The sequence below is a fragment of the Vipera ursinii genome (genome assembly GCF_947247035.1).
Source record: "Vipera ursinii genome assembly, chromosome: 2".
NCBI lineage: Eukaryota > Metazoa > Chordata > Lepidosauria > Squamata > Viperidae > Vipera > Vipera ursinii.
Genome location: NC_139513.1, coordinates 227,795,764 through 227,820,381, shown reverse-complemented (window position 1 = coordinate 227,820,381; position 24,618 = coordinate 227,795,764). Strand labels below are relative to the sequence as shown.

At 37.2% G+C, this 24,618-nt stretch overlaps 1 protein-coding gene across 1 annotated transcript in view; it reads left to right on the top strand.

The window, feature by feature from the left end:
* The window catches only part of TRPM6 (transient receptor potential cation channel subfamily M member 6), a gene marked incomplete at its 5' end in the record, with an annotated part of 80,763 nt that overhangs the window by 11,794 nt on the left and 44,351 nt on the right, over positions 1-24,618 (top strand). The window contains 17 exons of the mRNA XM_083353496.1: positions 230-410; positions 1,952-2,165; positions 3,025-3,149; positions 6,534-6,705; positions 7,101-7,275; positions 7,920-8,043; positions 9,191-9,263; positions 9,368-9,468; positions 9,850-9,984; positions 11,912-11,965; positions 13,681-13,821; positions 14,539-14,667; positions 16,650-16,927; positions 18,092-18,320; positions 22,167-22,322; positions 22,966-23,109; positions 23,587-23,715. Of these exons, the coding sequence (XP_083209622.1) occupies positions 230-410; positions 1,952-2,165; positions 3,025-3,149; positions 6,534-6,705; positions 7,101-7,275; positions 7,920-8,043; positions 9,191-9,263; positions 9,368-9,468; positions 9,850-9,984; positions 11,912-11,965; positions 13,681-13,821; positions 14,539-14,667; positions 16,650-16,927; positions 18,092-18,320; positions 22,167-22,322; positions 22,966-23,109; positions 23,587-23,715 (2,560 nt within the window). The remainder of the gene's footprint in view (positions 1-229; positions 411-1,951; positions 2,166-3,024; positions 3,150-6,533; positions 6,706-7,100; positions 7,276-7,919; positions 8,044-9,190; positions 9,264-9,367; positions 9,469-9,849; positions 9,985-11,911; positions 11,966-13,680; positions 13,822-14,538; positions 14,668-16,649; positions 16,928-18,091; positions 18,321-22,166; positions 22,323-22,965; positions 23,110-23,586; positions 23,716-24,618) is intronic.

Here is a 24,618-nt window from a genome sequence, read left to right as displayed (position 1 = left end):
TTTATAGTTTATTATATTTGTATACCGCCCTTCTCCCAAAGGACTCAGGGCGGTGAGTAGATGTAGTTATGTTTTAAGCTCCACAAAACATGACAATCATATACAGATTTCTAATATTAAACTTTGAGCTGAAGTAGCTAGTATGGTGATTTAATGTTAAAAAAGAGCACCAAAAAAGAGCAACTTTAATTGAATTAATACTAATGAAAACTCTATCTTTTTGTTTGAGATGTTGTTGTGGTCGGCTAATTGGTGATCACCATGGAATAGATTATGGTTATCCTGTATTTCAATCCGAAAAAGAAAAATATAATGTGGAATGGTCTGTTGAAAAAGATACAAAGATTAGTCCAACTGATGCATTTGGTACAATCAATTTTCAAGACAGTGATCACACGTACCATGCCAAGGTTCGTACCACTTTAAACCTGGATTTGTAACACTATTGAGTTTATTACAGAAGTCTGTACAAGTACAGCTGTGAAAATCTAGAAAACAAATATTAGTGCTAAACATAAAATTGCTGTGAGATTGAGTAAGGATAATCTATATAAATGTGCTTTTATTTAAATGTTTTGTCACAACTTGTTGAGCTGAATATCAGGAAAGAATGCATATGAAACACTATGGAAATAGCAGTCTTAACATCTCAGTTGAAATAATAATAGAAAATAAGGAACATGACCTTGATGGGGATATTAAGGAGCTATTGCCTGGGGGTACCAAAGCATTTTTTTAAGTTCAGAGCAACCAGATAACATTCAGAAGTAACTCAGACAGACACCTCCCTAATTTACTGAAATATTCGAGGCAGGAGGTACTACACAATCAGACCCAAAGATGCTTTTTTACAAAGGCAACTGGACCTTCTTGGTTTTTTTTCCTTTGAAAATGTTTTTCTTCTCATTCAAGAAGCTTTTTGGATGAGAAGCGAAATGTTTTCAAAGGAAAAAAACCAAGAAAGTCTAGTTACTTTTTGGAAAAAGCAGTTTGGGGACAACCATGACGTGGATGATTGAGAATCTCCATAGACATTTACACAATCAGACTTGCCAGATTCTGTTATAATAACCAACCTTAATAAAAAGTGGTTTTAGCCTTCTGGTTGAGTTGATCTCCCGGTCTGGTTCATCTACTAGGGTAGAAAATAATTTAATTAAAGCAAGGAAGGCATTCACTCCCTTTGTGATGAATGTACGTACATGGTCTAACCAGGAATTTGGAAAATATTAAAACATTAGTGAAATCTCATTAATCAGTGGATTTATGTTCCTGTTTGATGTTGTGAAACTGGGAAAGGACAAAGAGGTACCTGACATCAACTAGACATTTAAGGCTGTGAAGCATGATTTGAAGTGTGAAACTAAAAATTGTAGGCAATGTTACAGAGTTGAGAATGCTTGAAGCTTGGAGAGCTACCGAAATGACCTTGGAGTAAAATATGCAGGAATTATTATGAAAACAAAAGCTTTGTTAAGCCTGGGAAACAGAGAAAACAGAGATAGACACTAAAACTGGTTCCACTGTAATTCTCTGGGATATTAAAAGAGAGAAGGGAAAATAAAGGCTTTCAAATTTCTGTCAGTATAACATGTATAAATGAAGTATAGTTCCAGTCAAACTTGTAGAGTTTTTTTCCCCCTTTGACCTGGCCTACCTCATATGGCTGACAGAAAGCAAGACAATGATTAGAACTCACAGCAGCTTGAGGAAGTTAGAATTAAGATTCTATATCAGGGGGCCTTCAAACTTGGCCCTTTTATGACTTGTGGACTTCAACTCCCAGAATTCCTCAGCCTGCCGCTGGCTGAGGAATTCTGGGAGTTGAAGTCCACAAGTCATAACAGGGCCAAGTTTGAAGGCCCCTGTTCTATATTATTCCTGTAAATGTATAGTTATTTCTGTTATTTTGGGGGTTGGGCAATCACAGCTGGGTTTTTTTGTCCCCTAGTATATCAGAACTTCTTATGACACAAAGCTAGATCAGCTGTTGCAGCTCATGATTAAAGAATGGCAGATGGAATTTCCCAGACTGGTCATTTCAATTCATGGTGGCATCCAAAACTTCAAACTTCCATCTAAACTGGTGCAGCTTTTCAGCAAAGGATTGGTCAAAGCTGCTGAAACTACAGGAGCTTGGATATTAACAGAAGGCATTAACACTGGTAAACCTATCTCTCTTTAATATTTGGTGGGCAAATGTTTCTGAGATCTGTGTACACAAGAATAATCTTGCTATTACCCTGTTTGCTAATAGTTCCATATTAAGCATATTAAGACTACACCAGGTAGCAGGAGAGCTGCTTGTGTCTGTCGTAAGCACACCAAAGAGCTGTTTTAAAGTGTGGTACTGTCCCCAGATATATTGCTTACCTCCTTGTAGTATCTTCTTCCAAGTACTCTTGGAGGATAATATTAACTTATAGAAACAAAGTTTTGTTAATGTTGGGTGCAGTAGTTAAAGAGCTGGCCCAGAAACCAGGAGACTGTGAGTTCTAGTCCTGCATTGGTCTAGTCCAGGGGTAGGCAACCTTGAATCTTTTATGACTCGTGGACTTCAACTCCCAGAATTCCTGAGCCAGCATGCTGAGGGGAAAGAGAGAGCCATGCTGAGCCATGCTGGCTCAGGAATTCTGGGAGTTGAAGTCCATGAGTCATAGAAGAGCCAAGGTTGCCTACCCCTGGTCTAGTCAATCTCTCAGCCTAATACCACTACTATATACAACTTGTGCATCTATGCTCCACATAGCACTCTTTGTCACATTTAACATAAAGCATGTGGGAAAATATTGTGTCATCTCATTCTTCAAAAAAAATAATCATGTACCCTAAGTGAGGAACCAATGCACATTACTGTGTAGATGTTTTACATAATTAAGCTGTAGTAATTCCATTAGGTTCAACATTGCTCTGATTCTTGTTTACATTTGGAAGGGTTACAAGACATTTCATTTCTGTAATCTGATCATATTGTAAAGTTGTAATGATGATAATATTGTCAACTATTTCAATGTAATTGTCTAGGAATATCTAAGCATGTGGGAAATGCATTGAAATTCCATGCTTCTCAATATTTAAGAAAGATCTGTGCCATTGGAATTTCCCCTTGGGGCATCATTGAAAATCAGAAAGAACTTATTGGCAAAGATGTGAGTTCTCAGATGGTTTTTATTTATTTATTTTTCTTAATGAACTCTTTGCACTGTTCCGTTTTTCATATTTTAGTCTCCAGGCCTTGGATCATCTTAGTTGCTCTTCTCTGAACTTTTTCCAAGGTCTCAACATCTTTGTTGTAGTATGGTGACCAAAACTGGTTGCAGTATTCCAGATCTGGTCTTACTAGGATTTTATAAAGTGGTACTAATACTTCATGTGATCTTGATTCTATGCCTCTGTTTATGCAACCCAGGACTGTATTAGCTTTTTTGGCTGCTGGTGGCTCATAGTTAAGTGATCATCCACTAGGACTCCAAGGTCCCTCTCACAGTTACTGTTTATAAGCCAGGTCTCGACCAATCTGTATTTGTACCTTTGATTTTTCCTGCCTAAATGTAAGACTTTGCTTTTCTCCACATTAAAACTCATTTTGTTGGATAGGACCCATTGTTCCAGTTTGTCAAGATGTTTTTGAATCCTGAACTTGCCTTCTGGGATATTGGCTATTCCTGCCAGTTTAGTGTCATTGCAAATTTGATGAGTTCCCCTTCTATTCCCTCATCTAAGTCATTGATAAAGATATTGAACAGTACTGGGCCTAAGACAGAACCTTGTAGTACCCCACTGCTTACTTCTCTCCATGTGGATATAGTAACATTGAGGACTACTCGTTGAGTACGCTTTGTCAGTCAGCTACAAATCAATCTGGTGGTGTCTATTCCACCCTTTTTCTAGCTTACCAAGCAGTAGATTGTGGTCTAGTTTGTCGAATGCCTTACTGAAATCTAAGTATACTATGTCCACAGTGTTTCGCTGGTCTACTAATTTGGTCACTTTATCAAAGAATGAAATAAGATTGGTTTGGCATGAACTGTTTTTAACAAACGCGGACTGGCTACCAGTTATAACTTTTTTTGCTTCTAGTTGTTCGCAGATCTGTTTTTTCATTATCTTTTCCAGGATCTTCCCAGGTATTGATGTTAGACTGATTGGTCTGTAGTTTCCTGGGTCTGTTTTTTTTTTCTTTTTTGAAGATGGGAACCACATCAGCTCTTTTCCAATCCTCAGGTACTTCCCTGGGGCTCCAGGATTTTTGAAAGATATGGTGCAATGGTTCTGAGATAATATCTGCCAGCTCCTTCAGAACTCTGGAATGTAATCTGTCGGGTCCTGGTGATTTATATTTGTCAAGGTTGGATAGGTGTTCTCTTACCATTTTCTTGCTTATTTTTTGTTTCTAGTTTGTTTTTTGCAGGTTTTTTTTTGTATGTTGTGCTATAATTTCTTTTTGTGTGAAGACTGATGCAAAGAATGAGTTAAGCAGCTTTGCTTTCTCCCTATTGCTTGTTACTTCCTTGCCATCTTCTTTCTTTAGTGGATGTACAGTTTCCTTGACTTTTTTCTTGTTATTAATATGTTGGAAAAAACCTTTTTTTAAATTACCCTTGATTTCTGTTACAAGTCTTTGTTCATTCTGAGCCTTTGATTTCCTGACTTCATCTTTGCATGTTCTGGCTGTCTGCTGATAATCGGCCTTAGTTATGTGATCCTCTTTCCATTTTTTGTCCTTTTTGTCCTTTTTGTCTTTCAGTTTGTCTGAGAGATCTTTGTGCAGCCATGCTGGTTTCTTCTTGACTTTCCTGTTTTTCACTGGTATTGTGCTGAACTGAGCTTTTATGATAGCATTTTTCAGAGTTTCCCATGCTTCTTAATTTTTTTCCCCTTTAGGATTTTGATCCATGGAATCTTTCATAGGTTCACTCTGAGTTTGTTAAAATCAGCTCTTTTGAAGTTTAAGACATTGGTTGAATTATTTTCTATTGCTTGTGTTTGCATTATATTGAATTCCAGTATGACGTGGTCACGTTTCCTTAAGGTTCTGGCAACTTGGTTAAGAATCTGTTTGCTCTACTGCTCGCAGCAGAATTTGTCTCCCAGCTGATATCTGGGTAGTTGAAGTCTCCCTTTACTACTTTGGTATGCTTCCTATATACATTTGTTAACTGGCTGGCAAAGAGTCCATCTATGTCTCCTGATTGGTTGGGTGGCCTGTAGTATACTCCTATGGTAATGTCACTTTTCCCCCCTTTTATATTGACCCATATAGATTCTGGAGGGCTTTTATCTTTGATCACGTGCATTTCTGTAGAAATGTAGTATTCTCTTACATATAATACTTTTTTTTTAAAGCTAGGCAAATATCAGTCGAGATTTGTCTTTTTATTTGTACTCTCAGCTGAGAGTTTTATCTTTCACATTTGTAGGGAAAATTCATTTGCATACAAAAATACATACTGTGTCTTTTTTGTTGGATTTACTATGAAATTTCTAATTACTAAGATGTTTAGCAAAATCTCAAAGTATAAGTAAAATATTTGGAACTATTTCTGAAAGATTCATTTCAGGTGTTATGTAAGTAAATCATTAGTTTTCATTACACAATGCAAGATACCATTTGATTTTTTATATTTATGTACTGAAAATTGAACCACACAAACTAAGTAGCATCTCATGAAGCTAGAATCCTGCCATAGATTATCCTATTAGTAAGTTAATTGTTGTTTTATTTTAAAAAAAGATTTTAATGAGGAATAATGGGAAATAAAATGCTCTTTCTTTTTTCTACCAATCCTGTAAAAATATTATTCACAACAATTATAAGAGAACAGGATATTGTAGTAGAAGAGGAAACGATCTTTCCATATTTGATCTGCAAAATCTCTCTTTCTCTCCTTCCTTCCCTCTCTCCCTGTCTTCTTCCTATATGGAATTTCTCATTACCTAAGGCTGTGAGCTTGCCAGGTGTAACATACAAAGAATTGTATCAAGGATCATAATTCCAGGATGATAACTTTTGTTCCTCTGCTAGGTATACTGGGGTGGGGGGGGAGAGAGAGCTGATATTAAAGGTAAAGTTTCCCCCGCACATATGTGCTAGTCATTTCCGACTCTAGGGGCCAGTGCTCATCTCCGTTTCAAAGCCGAAGAGTCAGCGCTTGTCCGAGGACGTCTCCGTGGTCATGTGGCCGGCATGACTAGACGCCAAAGGCACACGGAACGCTGTTACCTTCCCACCGTAGTGGTCCCTATTTTTCTACTTGCATTTTTAAGTGCTTTCGAACTGCTAGGTTGGCAGAAGCTGGGACGAGTAACAGGCGCTCACTCTGTTACGCGGCACTCAGGATTCGACCCGCCAAACTGCCGACCTTCTGATCAACAAGCTCAGCATCCTAACCCACTGAGCCACCGCGTCCCTGATATTAAGCACGGTCAATATTCCACAGTCTTCCTGAGCTACAAATGTTTGTAATCCACCTTAATGACAGTGAAAGGGTGCTTTGGAAGGGCTGTTTTTTCTGATCTTTGTTTCTCTTTAGGTAGTCTGCCTGTATCAGACACTTGGCAATCCTCTTAGCAAGCTGAGCACCCTCAATGGCATGCATTCACATTTCATACTGGTTGATGACGGCACAGTGGGAAAGTACGGCAGTCAGATAAAACTCCGGAGAAATCTGGAAAAGTATCTATCACTTCAAAAAATACATACCAGTAAGAAATCCTTATTCTGTATTACTTCTTATACTTCTTTTTCAGTGGTTCAGCACTTTTCTAATTGATCATGCAGGGTTAGAAGGATTATGACTTTTAGCAATCCTGACCCTGACCCTGACCCTGACCCTACCCCCAATCCCAAAACCAAACCTGAACCTGAACCCAAGCCCGAACTCGAACCCGAACCCTGCTGTGTTTCATACCCACATTTATGCCACTGAACAAATGAAAAGGTGCCACTTTAATCAAGGGAGAAGTCTTCAGTTTATAGCTCTTCCAACATTTTGTAACATGAGAAACGTTATGATTTTAATCCCGTCATAGCAGCAGATTTAAATAAGTACTGAATGTCCTAAATTAATGGTTGCAATTTCTTGTGTGATTTGAAATAGGAATGGGTCAAGGAGTGCCCTTAGTTGGGCTACTGGTAGAAGGTGGTCCGAATGAAATCCTGACAGTCTGGGAATATGTCAGGGACACCCCTGCTGTTCCCGTAGTAGTATGTGAAGGCACCGGAAGAGCTGCGGACCTGCTTGCCTTTACGTATAAGCACACCGCAGATGACACGTGAGTCCCTGTGCAACAGACCTTCAAGTACTGAATGAAAAAATAGTGCGCCAAAATGAAAAGTTCAAATCTTTAATTTTTTCCTTAGTCATAAGATAACTCTGACTAAAACGTATTTGGTTACAGGTGGTCCTCGACTTGCAACCATAATTTTAAATCCAAGCCCCAAATTTCTGTTGCTAAGCGAGGCAATGGTTAAGCGGGTTTTGCCCCATTTTTAGACTTTTTTTTGCCACTGTTGTTAAGCGAATTACTGCAGTTGTTAACTGAATCACACTGTCGTTAAGCAAATCCAACTCCTCCCCCCACCTTGAATGTGCTTGCCGGAAGCCAGCTGGGAAGGTACAAATCACGTGAGTCCACAACAGTGCAACTGTCGTAAGTACATGCCAGTCGCCAAACGTCTGAATTTTGATCGCACGGCCATGGGGACTCTGTGACCATCATTTATGTGAAAAGCAGTCACGTGTCACTTTTTTCAGTGTCACTGTAACTCAGAATGGTCACTAAATAAGTGGTTGTTAGTCAAAGTGGTATTTAGGTGAGAAACAGTATAACAGTATAACATCGCTGGGGCTATTTGGAAAATGTTTACGCTGGTAGGGAACATTCATGTAATGAACTTATATACCTTTCCCTCTCAGAAACTGGAACTCTCAGCTTAAGGAAAAGATATTATTAATGATTCAGAACAGCTTCAGTTTTGGGCAAAAGCAGTCCCATCATTTGTTGAAAATTTTAATGGAATGTATGGAACATAGGGATTCTGTAAGTATCCTGATTTCATGGTATCTTTTTATTAATCCCATCCTCTTCTCTGTCACTGAATTGTTACTCATACAAAGATACTGTTTCACTAATATTATCAATGGAAAATAATAACTAAAAATGATTAATATTCGATAATATAATATTAGTAATTAATGACAAAGAATTTGTGCAGTTTTTTTTCTAATAAGGTAAGAATTGCATACTTCAAGATAAGCTTGGACATATTTGCACCAATGATGTAAATCAGTATCATCTTTCACAAAAATAAAAAAAAATAAAAAAAGGTTCATAATACAATTTGGTTAATTGCAGTAAGTTATTTATCTGGAACACATATGAAGAAATTTTTTGAATTCAATTTGTTTTTATTTATCATTTAGTCAATCATAGCTCCTATCCCATTTTGTCTGAGTTTGCATGTTTGTGCCCATATTTTACAGAAATTGTCAATACAGTTTTCATAATAAGTTCATTCTGCAAATTATTCCTCTCATGAAGTACATTTTAATGCAATTCTAATATGCACAATTTTATGCACAGTGTCTCCCTAATGTTATGCATTTTTGTAGAAATACCTCTTCTTATACTCTTTCCTTGGTTGGGATACTTTGGGAAAATCCTTTGATTGCTACAATTTGTATAACACTTTACGTATTGAAATTGGAATCACAAATTATGACAATGTGACTTAAAATATAGAATAACTAAGTGTCCATTATTCTTTCCTTGAAAGCATAATAAAATAATTTGAATTCTTCTCTTATATATGCAGACTCCATCTGTCTTCAGCAGGGGTCTTCAAACTTGGCAACTTTAAGACTTGTGGACTTCAACTCCCAGAATTCCTCAGCCAGGCATGCTGGCTGAGGAATTCTGGTAGTTGAAGTCCACAAGTCATAAAAGGGCCAAGTTTGAAGACCCTTGGACTTCAGCATTCACTTCCTGTTCTTCATATTTACAGAAGTAGCTTAACACCCCTCTGCCGCTTCAGCTTATTCCTTCTGATCTTATTTTAATATTTTTTCAGGGCATTTGATTCTCTTCCTTCCTGTCAATCTTTTTCTCTATAACTTAGGAGACCTTTGAAATCATTCAACGGTGTTCACTTTTCTTTTCTCTAGTAACTTATGTTTTTTTTTGACAGATAACAATATTTGATGCTGAGTCAGAGGAACATCAGGACATGGATCTGGCAATCCTGACTGCGCTCCTGAAAGGTACTTTGTATCTTCTTTTCTCATGGACTTCTAAAATCAAATCAGGAAATAGCAGTTAAATTATTGTGAGTATAAAATCTAACCCAGAATGTGTTTATTCGTAGGTACACATATGTCTGCTCCAGATCAGCTCAATCTGGCTCTGGCTTGGAACAGATTGGACATTGCTAAGAAACATATATTGGTTTATGGACAACACTGGAAGGTAAATTTAACATTTAATTTGTTTCTGCTGCACATGACTATCAGAAGTCCCGCTTTTTACATTGCCTATGAAGTATCTTTATATCTGAATTGTCATCAGAGTTGGGATAACAATAGAGCCATGATGGCACAGTGGTTACAATGCAGTACTGCAAGCTAATTCTGCCGACTGCTGGCAGTTCTATTCTCACTGGCTCGAGGTTGATTCAGCCTTCCATCCTTCCTAGGTCGGTAAAATGAGGACCCAGATTGTTGGGGGCAATATGCTGACTTTATAAATCGCTTAGAGAGGGCTGTAAAGCACTGTTAAGCAGTCTATAAATCTAGATGCCTTTGCTAGGCTTAGCGCTAATAACTTGCATTCCCCACATTGTGTATGAAGGTTGGCTCCCTTGAACAAGCAATGCAGGATGCCCTGGTTATGGATCGTGTGGAATTTGTGAAATTGCTAATAGAACATGGTGTGAATCTACACCGCTTCCTTACGATATCCCGACTGGAAGAACTATACAACACTGTGAGTGCCTGAAATTCTGATTTGCTTTTAACAGTGATAAATGGCTTTTCAACAACAGAAACAAAGAAACAAAATAGTATTGGGCAGTACAGCCTTGGGCATTACTGTATAAATATATTGCAGGATAAATACAAAGAGCCATAAAAGGTTAGGTCCTTGAAATTTATTTATTCCCCAGAAAAGTTATTTATTTAACCCGAGGGGGAAAATAAGCACTAAACAGCTAATATATATATATATTAAATGTATAGAAATCATTGAGCCTTTTAAATACTATATTATTATAAAATAGAGAAAAAATAATTTGTAGTTCTAAAATCTAGCCCTTAATTCTTGGAGTAATATCACATTTCCATTTTCTCAGTATAATTCTTTTGGCAACTGCCTTGGCTGGTATAGACACATGTCACACAAAACAAATTAGAGCTGTTCTGTAAAGCAACACTGGCAGTGGAACAAAATTATTATTAAGGCTAAATCAGAAGCCACAAAATAACAAGCAAGATTTGGGGGGGAAAAGTGGTTGGATTTTATGTGAAATAGTAGGAGAAATTGGGGGAAAAGCAAATAAAAGACCCCGTTGTTAACAGCCTTTTTCTTTTCCAGTGTTTGGAAGCATCTCAGTCCACTTGAGGATTGTGAAGCCTACAACAATAATAAAAAAAACTTGAAAAATAATGACATGGGATGTAAATAAGCAATATATTTGAAAAAGATTAAGATGAATCCTGGGTATTTTTAAATAAAAAAGAAACAAGAAAACTCCCAAATTTTACACTGTTCTTCTCCCCCCCCACACACACACACCTCTTGAGTTGAAAATCAAAGTCAAATAGGCTTCCTGAATTAATTCTGACTCGTAATTTTTTAGATTCTGGGGTACAGAACGTGATCTCAATCCCAATAATTGCTTTAAGTTTTGAAGAATACTTTTTGACCATCACACCCTGAGATATTGTAAGTTCTTTTAAAAGAAATTTGAAGTCTTGTGAGATTCTGAAGTCTTCACACAATTTCTCCATGCAAGTCTCTCAAAAGCTTTTGAAAAACTCATGAACAGTTATAGAAATACTGAGATTTTAGTGCTTGCATGATTTTAGATTAAAATTATGCAAATTGATGCTTTCAAGGAACATATTTTTTTAAAAAAAAACTTGTTTTTTTAACTTTGTCCTTTTTTATTCTTCACTTTTTTAAAAAACAACAACAACAACTGTATATCTTTTATATGGTAAGCTATCTAGAATCACTTGGATAGTGAGATGGGTGGTGTCTAAATTGGAAAAATATATAAAAATAAAATAAATAAATATGCCCCTGTACCTGTGTGTGGTCTGTGGTTGATTTCCCTATAACTATAAAATCTAGAAATGAAGATGATTAATTTCTGGTAGGTGCTACAAAAAATCTAAAATCCTGGAATCAATTATTTGACATAATTTTACTTGTAGTCAACTGCTACTAAATTATGTTCCTAGCTTTAATAAACTATAGTTAAAAAGATATCATAGGCTTTATATTTTAAAAGCAGGATATGTTGGCGCTATTCACAAAAAAGCTGAAAATACATTGTTAGTATTATGGATACAGAAATATCAATTTTCTCAACTCCATTCCTTTTAGTTTAAAGTTTGTTATTTCACTCAAAGAGAGCAGGCTGTGTTTCTTTGATATCATGTGTGGCATAGATTTTTCTGTTGTGTTCATAGATAAAAAGTATAGTTAAAGTATGTACTGTAAATTCATTCTTTTATTATAACTATATTCAGCTGAACAATAGTTTATGACTGGTGATATACACAAATATCCAAGGAAACTGAATTGGTATTGTTAAATCTTTCTTTTTAAATGCAATTAAATATTATTTTTGTGATATTTATTCATGCTATTCATTTATTTGTGTTATTTTTTTATTTTTAAATTCCAGAAACAGGGGCCAACAAATCTACTTTTGCATCATCTTCTTTGTGATGTGAAACAGGTAATTCCATTCTAAAATATGAAGAGCAAGGGCTATTGTAAAGGTAAAGGTTCCCCCGCACATGTGTACTAGTTGTTTCCAACTCTAGGGGCCAGTGCTCATCTCTGTTTCAAAGCCGAAGAGCCAGTGCTTGTCCGAGGATGTCTCCGTGGTCATGTGGCTGGCATGACTAGACGCCAAAGGCGCATGGAACGCTGTTACCTTCCCACCGTAGTGGTCCCTATTTTTCTACTTGCATTTTTACGTGCTTTCAAACTGCTAGGTTGGCAGAAGCTGGGATGAGAAGCTGGGCAGAATAATGAGTAACTGTGTTACGTGGCACTCGGGATTCAACCCGCCAAACTGCCGACCTTCTGATTGACAAGCTGAGCATCCTAACCCACTGAGCCACCGTGTCCCTCTTAAGGGTTATTATAGGAAGTACTTTATCACTTTTTGTTATTAACAAATATATATATATATCGGGGTGCCAATTTGGCAACTTTAAGACATGTGGATTTCAACTTACAAAATTCCCCAGCCAGCCATGTAAGTCTTACAATTGCCAAGGTTGGACATCCTTGGTATATATAACCTTTCTTAGAAGTGTGATAATCCTATTGGTCCGTAGTAGTAACTGTAATAAAAAGGTGGTACTAAATAAGATATAATTGAAAACTCTTCTGTGAAATGTTCTCTGTTCCTTTTTGTCTTGAGCTATTGTTACTGAGGTAAAGGATGTGGTGGCTCAGTGGGTTAGGATGCTGAGCTTGTCGATCAGAAGGTCGGCAGTTTGGCAGGTCGAATCCCGAGTGCCGTATAACAGAGTGAGCGCCTGTTACTCGTCCCAGCTTCTGCCAACCTAGCAGTTTGAAAGCACGTAAAAATGCAAGTAGAAAAATAGAGACCAGTACGGTGGGAAGGTAACAGCGTTCTGTGCGCCTTTGGCATCTAGTCTTGCCGGCCAAATGACCACGGAGATGTCCTCAGACAAGCGCTGGCTCTTCGGCTTTGAAACGGAGATGAGCACCAGCCCCTAGAGTTGGAAACGACTAGCACGCATGTGCGGGGGAACCTTTACCTTTACCTTATTGTTACTGAGGAAGATACTTGGGTATCTTCTAATTAAAGATGTAAACATTTGAGGAATATGGTATTGATTAAAATGGTAAAAACTATTAACTGTAGTAATTATTACTACAATTAATGTATATGCAAATATTGGAACTTTATTCTAGTTAAGTGTTCTTCAGTATGTAAAGTAACAACCAAGGTGATTCTTGTATTCAACATTCAAGTTAACATCCTATAAAAGCATTAAGTTATAAAATATTTTATTTTATTTTATTTCAGACACTCTGGCCAACAGCTAGATAATTTGACTTCTGTCTCTTTGTTTTATTTGTTTGGCAGTTTTCCCTATTTTAAAAATATTGTCAAATAATTGTTTCATTGAATTTTATTGATGCATATTAGATTACAGAGTTTCGTAGTTAACTGGCACAATTCCCAGAAAATAAAAATGGATGAATAAATTGTGGGCTAGAAAAGTTTTATATTAATCACAGTTTAATCAAGAATATGAGAGGAAATTTTAACAAAGCTAATGTCTTGAATTCACAAGGTGGGAAGAATAATGCTATTGAAAGATTTTCTGGGATGTGAAAACAATTTCTTAAATACATTACAAAACAAGCCTTTGTTGCAATGTAATATGTTAAATATTTGTGTTACAGAGTACTCTTCCAGTGGACTATAAAATATCGTTGATTGATATTGGATTGGTTATAGAATACTTGATTGGTGGAGCTTATCAGAGCAGCTACACAAGAAAACATTTCAGAATTTTATACAATAATATGTACAGGAAACGTAAGGTAAACAAGCACATGGTTCCATAGCACATTTTCTTACATTGTATGGGAAGCACCCTCATTCATAGCTCATCATTACTTCTTACCTCCCAATGTTTTATGTTGATTTTTTAAATTCTTACCAAAGGAAGCTCAACTAATTTGGAGAGGGATGAAAGAATCAAGAAAATTCTGCTCTTTTGCTTTAAGTGTAAATTGACATAGACAATAAAGAGATGACCCTCATTAGATCAGCACACGATCAGTGTAATATTTCAGATGTGTAACTATTGTTTTTTTTAAAAAAAATATTGACCCAATCTACACTACAGAGTTGCAGCTGTGTAGTAAATAGGAGGGAGCACTAAGTGTGCTGCCTAGAGCTCTTGTACAAGAACTGAGATATAAGTCTAATAAAGAAATAAAACAGGGCTATCTTCAAAAGTTAGATGTAAACACTGAGTTTAGGTTGAAATGTACTTTCTTGATATCCAAGAGATGTTGAATAGTTGCTGTACTTATTTTTGCTCAGCTTGCAACCATGACACATGCTTTTTGCAAAGCAAATTAAACTCTGTATAGTTTTGAAGCACATTACTTAACTGACTGAGTGGGAAAGTAACATTTTTGCATGTACGCATGCATTTGAATCAGCATTGTCATGACCAGGATATATTGTTTGTGCAACCTAGTCTTAATTAAACTCTTTCTTTCTATTTCATAATGAATCTTTAGAATCAGGAAGTTGTCTCCAGGCTGGTGCAGAACCTCTCACTTCATCAGCTTAATCCGAATGGGAGTCGAAGTGGAACTGCTGAAAATACTTTGCATTCCCAGTTTATCAGAACAGCTCAGCCGTACAAATACAAAGTACTGTGAATCTTGTTTACTCGTGCACTTTGTTAAAAGGGCATTAGACTGGAGATCCTGTTTGTTCACTTGACAAGATGAAAGAGCAGGCATACTGGCTTAAAAAAAATCTCTTTAGTACATTGAGACAAGGTTGAATCAGATAAGAGCTAGAAGTACTACTGGCTTTCTATACTCTTATTTTAGTCTGTGTAGTGAGAGGTAGAGAAAGATTTCAGGTATTTGCTGAAGTCAGATAATAGACAGAGTTCATTTGGAAACACTTTAACCTCTCTGAACCAACCTAGGCTAGGGGATAGACTGAATAGATCTTACTCAAGACTTGACTGTCAACAACAGTTCTTGTCACCGTAGGGTTATGCTAAGTGAATGAATAATTCTCAGCTCTCCTAAGTCTTTGAGAAGCTCTTCACTCATTTTCTTTCCTGCTAGACATGGCTGATGATAGAATTAGAAATATTGATGATTACAGAGTTAGACTACAGAACTGGAATTGTGGCTCATTATAAATTATGCTCGTTTACTGCTTGATCTCCGAATAATCATGATTTTACAATGCCAAATAAATATTTATTTAGACAGTTTCCTATCTGATTGCTCATCCTCGGATCCCAAAACAAAAACTGAAGCATAAACATGTTCCAGCAATATTTTTTATGACATTGCTTTCATCCCATTGACAGCTCATAGCAGGAGCAGCTTAAAACCATCTTTAGCTGAACTTAAAACTGCTCCAGTTGTTAAAGTGGTGCTTACTCATTTCTCCCAAAACATTTTTTTTGTCATGGACATGATCTAGCGTACTTTATTAATAATACTGTATAATTGACAGAGTCTAAGATATGCTGTGATCCTCTTTGCTACATTTAGCTGTTGTGAGAACAGCCCTTCTGCTCCACTGTCTGTGCACTGTTCTCCGTGGCCATTTTGCCTTTGGCTAAAAGGGAGACTAGATTCCTGGACTCTGCAAAGGCATCTGCCTATCTAATGCCTTTCTGAAGCACCGGTCATGTCTTATGTGGGCTCCTTGTGAAGCCTTCAGCTTATTTTTAGCATCCAGTCTCTTGATCAATTACTCCTTATCCTTCATCTATTAGTCCAGCTGGTGGGTCACAGATGTCATGCAGAGCAAAGTAGGACTCAGCACTGTAAAGTTCCATGTGTTCCCTCTTGTATGCTTGCAACTATTTAGTGGTTTAGTGCTTTTTCAAAAGATTGCTAGATCTAAATTCAGAAATAATCCAAGCAATAGATCACACACCTGGAGTATTTCTGGGCTCGCAACTTATTAGTCAGGCAATCTGACAGATGCCAAAAGCATAAACTTGTTACAGCATCTGTCCATTTTCCATTCAAGCATTTGCCTATATTCTCTCATTCCTGTTGCATCATATGTTAAAGAGAGTGGTTGTGGTTTTTTCCTTCACTGACATAAAAACAAAGCCAGGAGAATCCACCGATTGCTTTCCTTAATCTGTTTTAGGTTAATCGGTAAGGATGTAAGTATTCCCTGCCATCATAACTGAAGCAGAATAAAGCTTCACCAAAAGGGCAACAGAATAAACATAGTCCTCACCACTTAATGAGACTTGGTAGCTTTCCCTAGTTTTTAATTGTAGCTACTGAAATTGTGGTTTGGGTTGTGGACTTTGTATTTATCTGTACTTCTACTAGTACTTGTTTCAAATATACACACTATGTGTAAATGCCTAGATGCAAGACAACCACACACACACACAAAAACATTAATATTAATCACTGCATACAGTTTTCTGACACTTGTTTCATGTATTGCAGTTCCATTTGTGAACTAACAATTTTTCATGCAATGTTTTTACCTTTTAAGTATTACATATTCCTACTTCTGCTTCTAACTTTGTAGCACCAGGACACAAAGCTAAGCTTAACTGAGAAAAGAAAGGTAGGAACGAAAGGCTAAAAGTTTAATGACGTATATTGACTTTTTATTCATGAACGTGTAGGAAAAATCAGCAAATCTCCATAAATCCAAGAAGAAGATGAAAGATGAATTCACAGTATCTGATGACCAAAAATCACTTGGCTTTATTTATCCCTACAATGATCTCTTGGTTTGGGCGGTTTTGATGAAAAGGCAGAAGATGGCTATGTTCTTCTGGCAGCATGGAAAGGAAGCAATGGTCAAGGCTGTGGTCGCTTGCAAACTCTACAGAGCCATGGCACGTGAAGCCACACAATGCAACATGGAGGACGATACAGAGGAACTGAAGAAGTATTCAAAGTAGGGGTTTTCCTTTCACCTTGGATGATGATCTGTAGTTCTTAGAATGATTAGACACTTTTCTCTTGGTTGCTTAATACAATTTTTTTATGTTATGGCAGGAGAAATCATTTGGCTCAGCATGCAAAGAGCCAAATAGAAATAGATTTAATCACCCCTAAACACTAATTCAAATTTTTGTCTAGAATTCTTATGTCTCATGTGCATTCTTTACTTTTTATGATACTGCAGTACATCACGTTATATTAAAAATGATGAATACAAATTCTGGTTTACTTATGAACTATGTTTTTATTGTTTTTAAGCTGAAGGTTCTATCTGTATAATTTCATTATTTGAGATACTTTATTTCATGTCTCTGAATGATGCCCAGGTTAAAATCTGTTGAAATGTGGACGTTATTCCTAAAATGGCATATTATTTCAGAGCATCAGCGTGAAGCTTATCTCTTCTTTCTGTCCCTATCTGTGATTCATCTTCACTTTATCTGATTATAATAATAGAATCTGATAGGAAGTATAAAAGACAAAGTCTTGTTAGACATAATGGGATTAATGGCCAAGTAATTATGTGTATGATTGTAGTTAAATAGGCTTTAAAAATATGGTTGCAATCTATTAAAGCTGTCGAGAGTTTTACCATAAATCAGGAATACGCATCCCAGGAATATATAGAAGCCTTGAGCCCTTTTTAAATTTCCCCCTCCCCTTTGACCAAGATCACCAAGGCTATTTTCCTGCCATTTTGAAGCAAAAAACATACAATCTATTTGTGTGCCTAAAACAAAATTTCAAATTCTGAAACATCATGGCCCCTTCCACTTGCCTTAACTAGTTACCCTGTATTTTTCATACATGTATTTGATGATAGTAAAAATAATAATAATGATGAAAATCTGAGCCTCTGATTTTCAGAATAAATTATAGAAGAATGTTTGGATTTTCTGAAAGAAGTAGGTTAATTTGAAACCATAGAAAAACATAGTGTTGTATATGACAGCTCTCTTCACTGCACTTGGCATAATGCTCATTCAAGTAAATGTTCAGAGTCATGTTGCACATATGATGCAGAGTTGTATGCAAGTCGCCTTGACTACTATGATTGATTCTATTCTAACAGCCACAACTCTCCTTCCCCTTCCCCTATTTTATTTTGCTGTTGTAGTGAGTTTGGGCAGCTTGCTCTAGATGTATTAGATAATGCATTCAAACAAAATGAGCAGATGGCCATGAAGCTGTTGACATATGAGCTGAAGAACTGGAGTAACTCAACATGTCTGAAACTGGCTGTGTCAGTGGGTTTGCGATCTTTCGTGTCTCACACATGCACCCAGATGCTGTTGACTGACATGTGGATGGGGCGTCTGAAAATGAGAAAGAATTCTTGGTTTAAGGTAAACAGTTTATTCTTTGTCTAAACCAGGGGTAGGAAACCTTGGCTCTTTTGTGACTCGTGGACGTCAACTCCCAGAATTCCTGAGCCAGCCATGAGTCATAAAAGAACCAAGGTTGCCTATCCCTGGTCTAAACCAAAAGTATTTCTCCAGCCTTGGGCTACACAATTGGAGGTGCTTAGGCTGGAATTATATGAAGGCTTCCTTCATTTTAGTTCAGTGGTCTTAGTTTCAAGAGAGAAAGCCCCCATTGCTGAGATAATCTCATAATATTGTCCATTTGTCAAAAAGCTGTTGACAAATGAGCTGCTCCCATTACAATTTCTATCCTGTTTGCCCCTCCTTTTGGTTACTGTCAATAATCTAATCTCCTTCCAAGGTAATAGCTGCTAAAGTTTAATCATTTTCTTACATCTTGGTCAATGACAGAATATAAGTACCGTAAAATTAATTTTTTTAACACCACTAGAGTTGCAGATGACCATGGATGAAATGAGAGTAACATCATCGGGAAACAGATGATTTTAAAAAGGTTTCCAGGATATGTTTGTACCAATGCAGGATAAGGAAAGTTTTTGTCAGTTTCAACATTTTGATCTTGTGAGTAATGCAGTGAAGTTGGGTTCCAGGCCAATCATAAATCCAATAACGCATGATATTATAATACCTGAATAGTACATGGTTCATTAATTCATGGCCACATACAATTATTGGATTGGAGAACTACAGTATGCAACTGTATGAGAAACAGTAAGTGGATGTCCACATGGGGTGTATCCAGAGGAACTGCCTGAAGTAGCAATAACACTTACACCAGGGGTCTTCAAACTTGGCCCTTTTATGACTTGTGGACTTCAACTCCTAGAATGCCTCAACCAGCGTGCCTGGCTGAGGAATTCTTGGAGTTGAAGTCCACAAGTCATAAAAGGGTCAAGTTTGAAGACCCATGACTTAGACTTATATACTGCTTCACAATGCTTTAGAGCCATCTCTAAGCAGTTTACAGAGTAAGCATATTGCCTCCAACAATCTGGTCCTCATTTTACCGACCTCGGAACAAAGGAAGGCTGAGTCAACCTTGAGCCTAGTGAGACTCAAACTGCCAAATTGCTAGCAATCGGCAGTCGGCAGAATTAGCCTGCAATACTGCATTCTAACCACTGAGCCGCCATGGTTCCTCTATACATATATCTATTCCAGGTATGGAAAACTGTGGATGTTTTACAACCCATGAACTTCAATTCCCGGAATTCTTGACCCAGCTATACTGGCTCAGGAATTCTGGGAGTTGAAGTCCACAGGTCGTAAAGGGGCTGTAATTGCCAACATATTTTTTCAGATTCTGGTGGCACCAGGTGTCTTAAATGTCAAGATCTGATGAAGTGACAAAAATGCAGCAGACAAACTGCATGTAATTTCTCTGACACAACAAACAAATGAGAACTCAGTGGTAATTTATAAGGCACTCTTTCTTGCTTCTCAAGTCCTGAATTGTTGGTTATCTCTTCAAGAGCATTTCCTCCTGGGATTATGGTGGGGAAGGAATGGACTCTGTACTCTTGTAACATAAAACTCATTTATGTTTCTCAGTTTCGCAGAAGTCCTTTGCTATGCTGCCAAAATAAAGGTAGATTATAGCACTTCTACATTTGATTGTTGCATAGTAGCTTTGTTTTTTGTAAGCAAATTTTATTGGATTTTTTTCATTAAAAAGAGAAAACACTAATAAAAAAATAACTAAGATAAGAAACAGAAAAAGTGCAGAAAGAAAGAAAAAGAAATATTAAAAAGTCAGTTTTCTTTTACAACAGTATAAATTCAAATTGACCTCTTTTGTAAGGTTTATTTTATTTATTTGTTTTGTTTGTTTGTGTCCAGCCTTTATTTTTACAAGTAACTCAAGGGGGCAGACATATCGAACACACTTTCCTCTTCCTATTTTCCCCACAACAATGACGCTGTGAGTTGGGCTGGGCTGAGAAAGAGAAAGAGGGAGAGAGGAGGGAGAGAGAGAGAGAGAGATTGCCCTTAGATCAGGGGTCCCAACCTGTGAAATGCAGTCCACTACCGGGCCATGGCCTGCTGGCCACCAGGATGCAGGACAGACTAGCCAGTGTGTGCACAGATGTCTGCATACTCACCCCGTCACGTTAGTGCTGCCGCTATGAAAACAAGACTCCATGTGGAAAAAATGGGGTGCCACATGGCAAAAACAGGGTGGCGTTAGTGCCCACATGCAAAAACAGGGCAGTTCTAGTGAGTGTCACACAGGCGTTGCACTGCCCTCTTTGCATCACTCGTGTTTGCAGCCCCATTGGTGTGCGTGCATGTGTGCACATGCAAAATGCTTCCCCCTCCCTTTCCCTCCAGTCTGCCAGCTGAGAATGATCTCTGCCCTAGATCACTCAGCCATTTCATGTCTGTGGTGAACTTGAACTCATTTTCTCCTGGTTCTAGCCTGGTGCCGTAACTATTAGATAAAACTGGCTTTCAATATTACTTTCATTTTTTCTATTACCTATTTTTTTTCTAATCTTCAAACCTATACAGTATATATTAATTTTGCTGGCTTATCTTCATGTGTAGTACTAAGACATGGATATGAAACAACTTTCTTCCCCAATCATGGATTGCATTTGCCAGGTCTGTTTTTGTGAATGTATTTGGCACACATAATGTCACTCCTTCGAGAGCTGCATTGGTTACCTGTGTGTTCTGGATGCTTATTGTCACCTACAAAGCTCTTCATAGCTTTGGGCTGGGTTTTTAAAGGGAAGACGTCTCCCGGTTGTTTCTACCCATTCAATTCAGGTTGAAAGTCCTCTCAGCTACGGAAATGTGCCTATTATGTTATAGCTCCTACCTTCTGGAATAGTTTCCCTTCAGATATCAGGATGACCTCAACTGTGTTGGCCTTTTGCCAGGCAATGAAGACTTGGTTGTGTGTCTTTTTGTATTTTGCATTATTGTAATTGTTTAATTGTTTTTACGTTTTGTGATGTATGCCAGTCAGTCACTTGCTGAGAGGGATGGCTCTAGAAATCAAATAAATATATAAAGATAAACCACACAGTGTGCTCGTACACACAGACACGGTCAAAATATATAAAATATACATTATATTTATATATAAAACATAAATATATATTTCAATATGGTTTTTAAGTTGTGTTTACTTATAGTTTTTATATCATTTTACTGTTTTATCTATAAATGACCCAGAGGCATGCAAGTGTTGGTATGAACAACTGCTCAATAAATAAAACAAACAAAACCCAAGGCAGGCATTCATAAATCAGTCGGCTGGAGCCAAAGTGCACTGAAATAAAACAGTTTATGGAACTGCAGCATGGTGGGCACCGCCTGTACTTCTGGAGAGAGAGTGTCTGTAAGATAAAAACTGTCATATGAACACAGTTTTCCTTCCAATCCAAAAGGAGATTTCTAGTCTCCAGACCAATCAGGATTGCAAGGAGGACAAAAGGTTGACGCACTGCAGTCCCTCCAGTTGTGGCTATGGTGGCCCTGCCATTGATATTTTAAATGTTATTTTTGCAATCAGGTGAATTTAGTTGAGCAGTGATCAGACTAGCTTCAGTGCAAAATATTGGATTAGACTAGCCAGGATAATCTTTGGTAAGTTTTAAATGCCAAAAATAGGATGTCAGGATGAGATTTGCTTTTTAAAAGCTGCTGTGTAGTTATTGTTCAATAATAGCTATTGCTATTGCTATTAGTATAATATATATTGTATTATTACATTACATTACATTACCATAACTATTAATCTAATATTAAGTAAGAATAAAAAAGCCATTCATAGTAAAAAAAATGATACTCTTTCAGGTGATTCTAAGTATTCTTCTACCTCCGACCATCTTGATGCTGGACTTTAAAAGCAAGGCTGAAATGTCCCATGTGCCTCAGTCGCAAGAGTCCCATCAATTCACGTGGTATCATGGTGATCCTAACACCACCAATGAAAAAGATAACCTATCATTGGTGAGTATGTAAACCAGGTTTGGTTTTTATTTTATTGGATTGAATAAAAGCAGATTTTGTTGTTGTTGTTAGGAAATGTTCTGGTCTAAATATTGTGTCACAAGAAAAATCTAAAGCTTAGAACAGGGGTGTCCCAACTGCTGGCATGGATGCCGATCCTAGGGCTCCCTCCTCTCCTTCTGTCCTCCCCACCCGCCTTGCTCGCACTTGGCTATTTCATATTACTGTCGGGCTTTCCTCTGATCCTCCCCCTCCCGTGGTCCCTGTAGGCAGCCGTATGCCCTGGTTTGATGACATGTGTGCCTTTCCAGATACGTACAGAGGACTTATTTAAAGAGGAATTATAAAGAGCCAGTCTACTTATTGGGTCTTTGTTTGAATGTTGTCGTAGGCTCCACTTTTTGCAGAGCTGTCTTCACTTTACCATTTCTTCCCCAGAGGTCTCAAACAAAGCATGTTCATTCCAATCTATGTAAGGTGGATCTATAGAGACTGCTTTGCAAGCTAGCATACTGTTGCCTGCACCCCACCAGGTCCAAAATACTTACACTGGGTTGATTCATTCAGAATATTTGCTTATTTACATATACTGGAATTCATTTATTTACTTGGATGGCAACTAATTTTGCATTTTTTTTAAAAGAACAATTATGATTTTGAGAAAGAGGTTGAGAAGCAAGCTGAAAAACAGACTATCCCCAACAACAATGAACCACAAAGCCTTCTTGGAACTAGGAAAATCTATGAATTCTACAATGCCCCTATTGTCAAGTTCTGGTTCCACACGGTCAGTTATTTATATTGCACTGAACATTTTACCACAATGTATATCGATAACTCAGTCCCTCTGCATGCCACTGAAACAAACCTACTCATGAGAGAGAATAGGAACGTTGGCATTTTAAGTAGTTACTTGATTGAATTTTATTTTACTCATTTATTTAGATTTTCTAGTAGCCAAATATATTGCAAAATGAACTTATTTGAAATAATGATATGGACTGTTGTCTTATTCATGTTGCATTGATGAGAGAATAAGATTATTAAATATGAATCTGCACCTTTGCTTTAGTTGACTGATATTATATTTATGACTCAATCTTTCAAAATATCAGCACTGGTTCTATGGACTTAAAGTTCATAGTAACCAGTTTAGGCAAGTGAAGGAATGGTGGCATAACTATGCTTTGTGATGCTGTAAACCATTAGTTGCTCATTTTTGTCATAACTGTCAATCATAAAATGTCTATTGTATATTTGCTAGATGGCCTATTTAGTCTTTCTCATGCTGTTTACTTACACAATCCTGGTGAAGATGAAACCAACTCCCAGTGCTCAGGAATGGCTTGTGATCATCTACATTTTTACTACCTCCATTGAGAAAGTCAGAGAGGTATGCCCTTTATTTGATGCTAAAGTTAGTGCTGTAGTTAATTCTTATATACAAATACATCCATGTATATGTACAATTACAGGTATTCCTCGACTTATGACCACAATTAAGCCCCAAATTTCTGTTGTTAAGCAAAACAGTTGCTGAGTGAGCTTTGCTCCATTTTATGACCTTTCTTGTCACAGTTGTTAAGTGAATCACTGCAGATGTTAAGTTAGTAACACAGTTGTTAAGAGAATCTGACAAGGTAGCTTGTCAGAAGGTTACAAAAAGTGATGACATGACCCTGGGACACTGCAACCGTCATAAATATGAGTCAATTGCCAAGAATCTGAATTCTGATCATATCACTATGGGGGATGCTGAAACGGTCATAAGTGTGAAAAACAGGTCATAAGTTACTTTTTTAGTGCCGTTGTAACTTTGATGGGTCACTAAATGAATACTGTTCTAAGTCAAGGACTATCTAGATGTGAAAGACAAAACAAATCTGAAGGAATTTTCAATCAACTTACTTTTTTCTTGAAAAATATTAATATTGCATATTTTGCAAAAACAAAACTGAACAGGAGTCAAAAACGTGCATTGGGAATGCAGCCTTTCAACAATCTCTTCTTTTAGGTGGCTGGGAGGAAGGACCAAATACATCTGAAAGCATCAATTAACAATTGTGGGCAGCATTTTTGTTTTGCAGTACTCCCCTTCCCCCCAATTTCACATAATCGGGATGGAAGGAGCCATTTAGGCTGTTCAGCTTTTTGCTGATGCATTTGGTCCCAGAACCAAACAATGTTACTTAATTATAATTTAAAATGCAATAGGTAAATACCAGTATGCACATGAAATAGAAATCAAATATACTTTTTTTATCCTACTTTTGCCTCCTCCTTTTCAGAGTGCAAT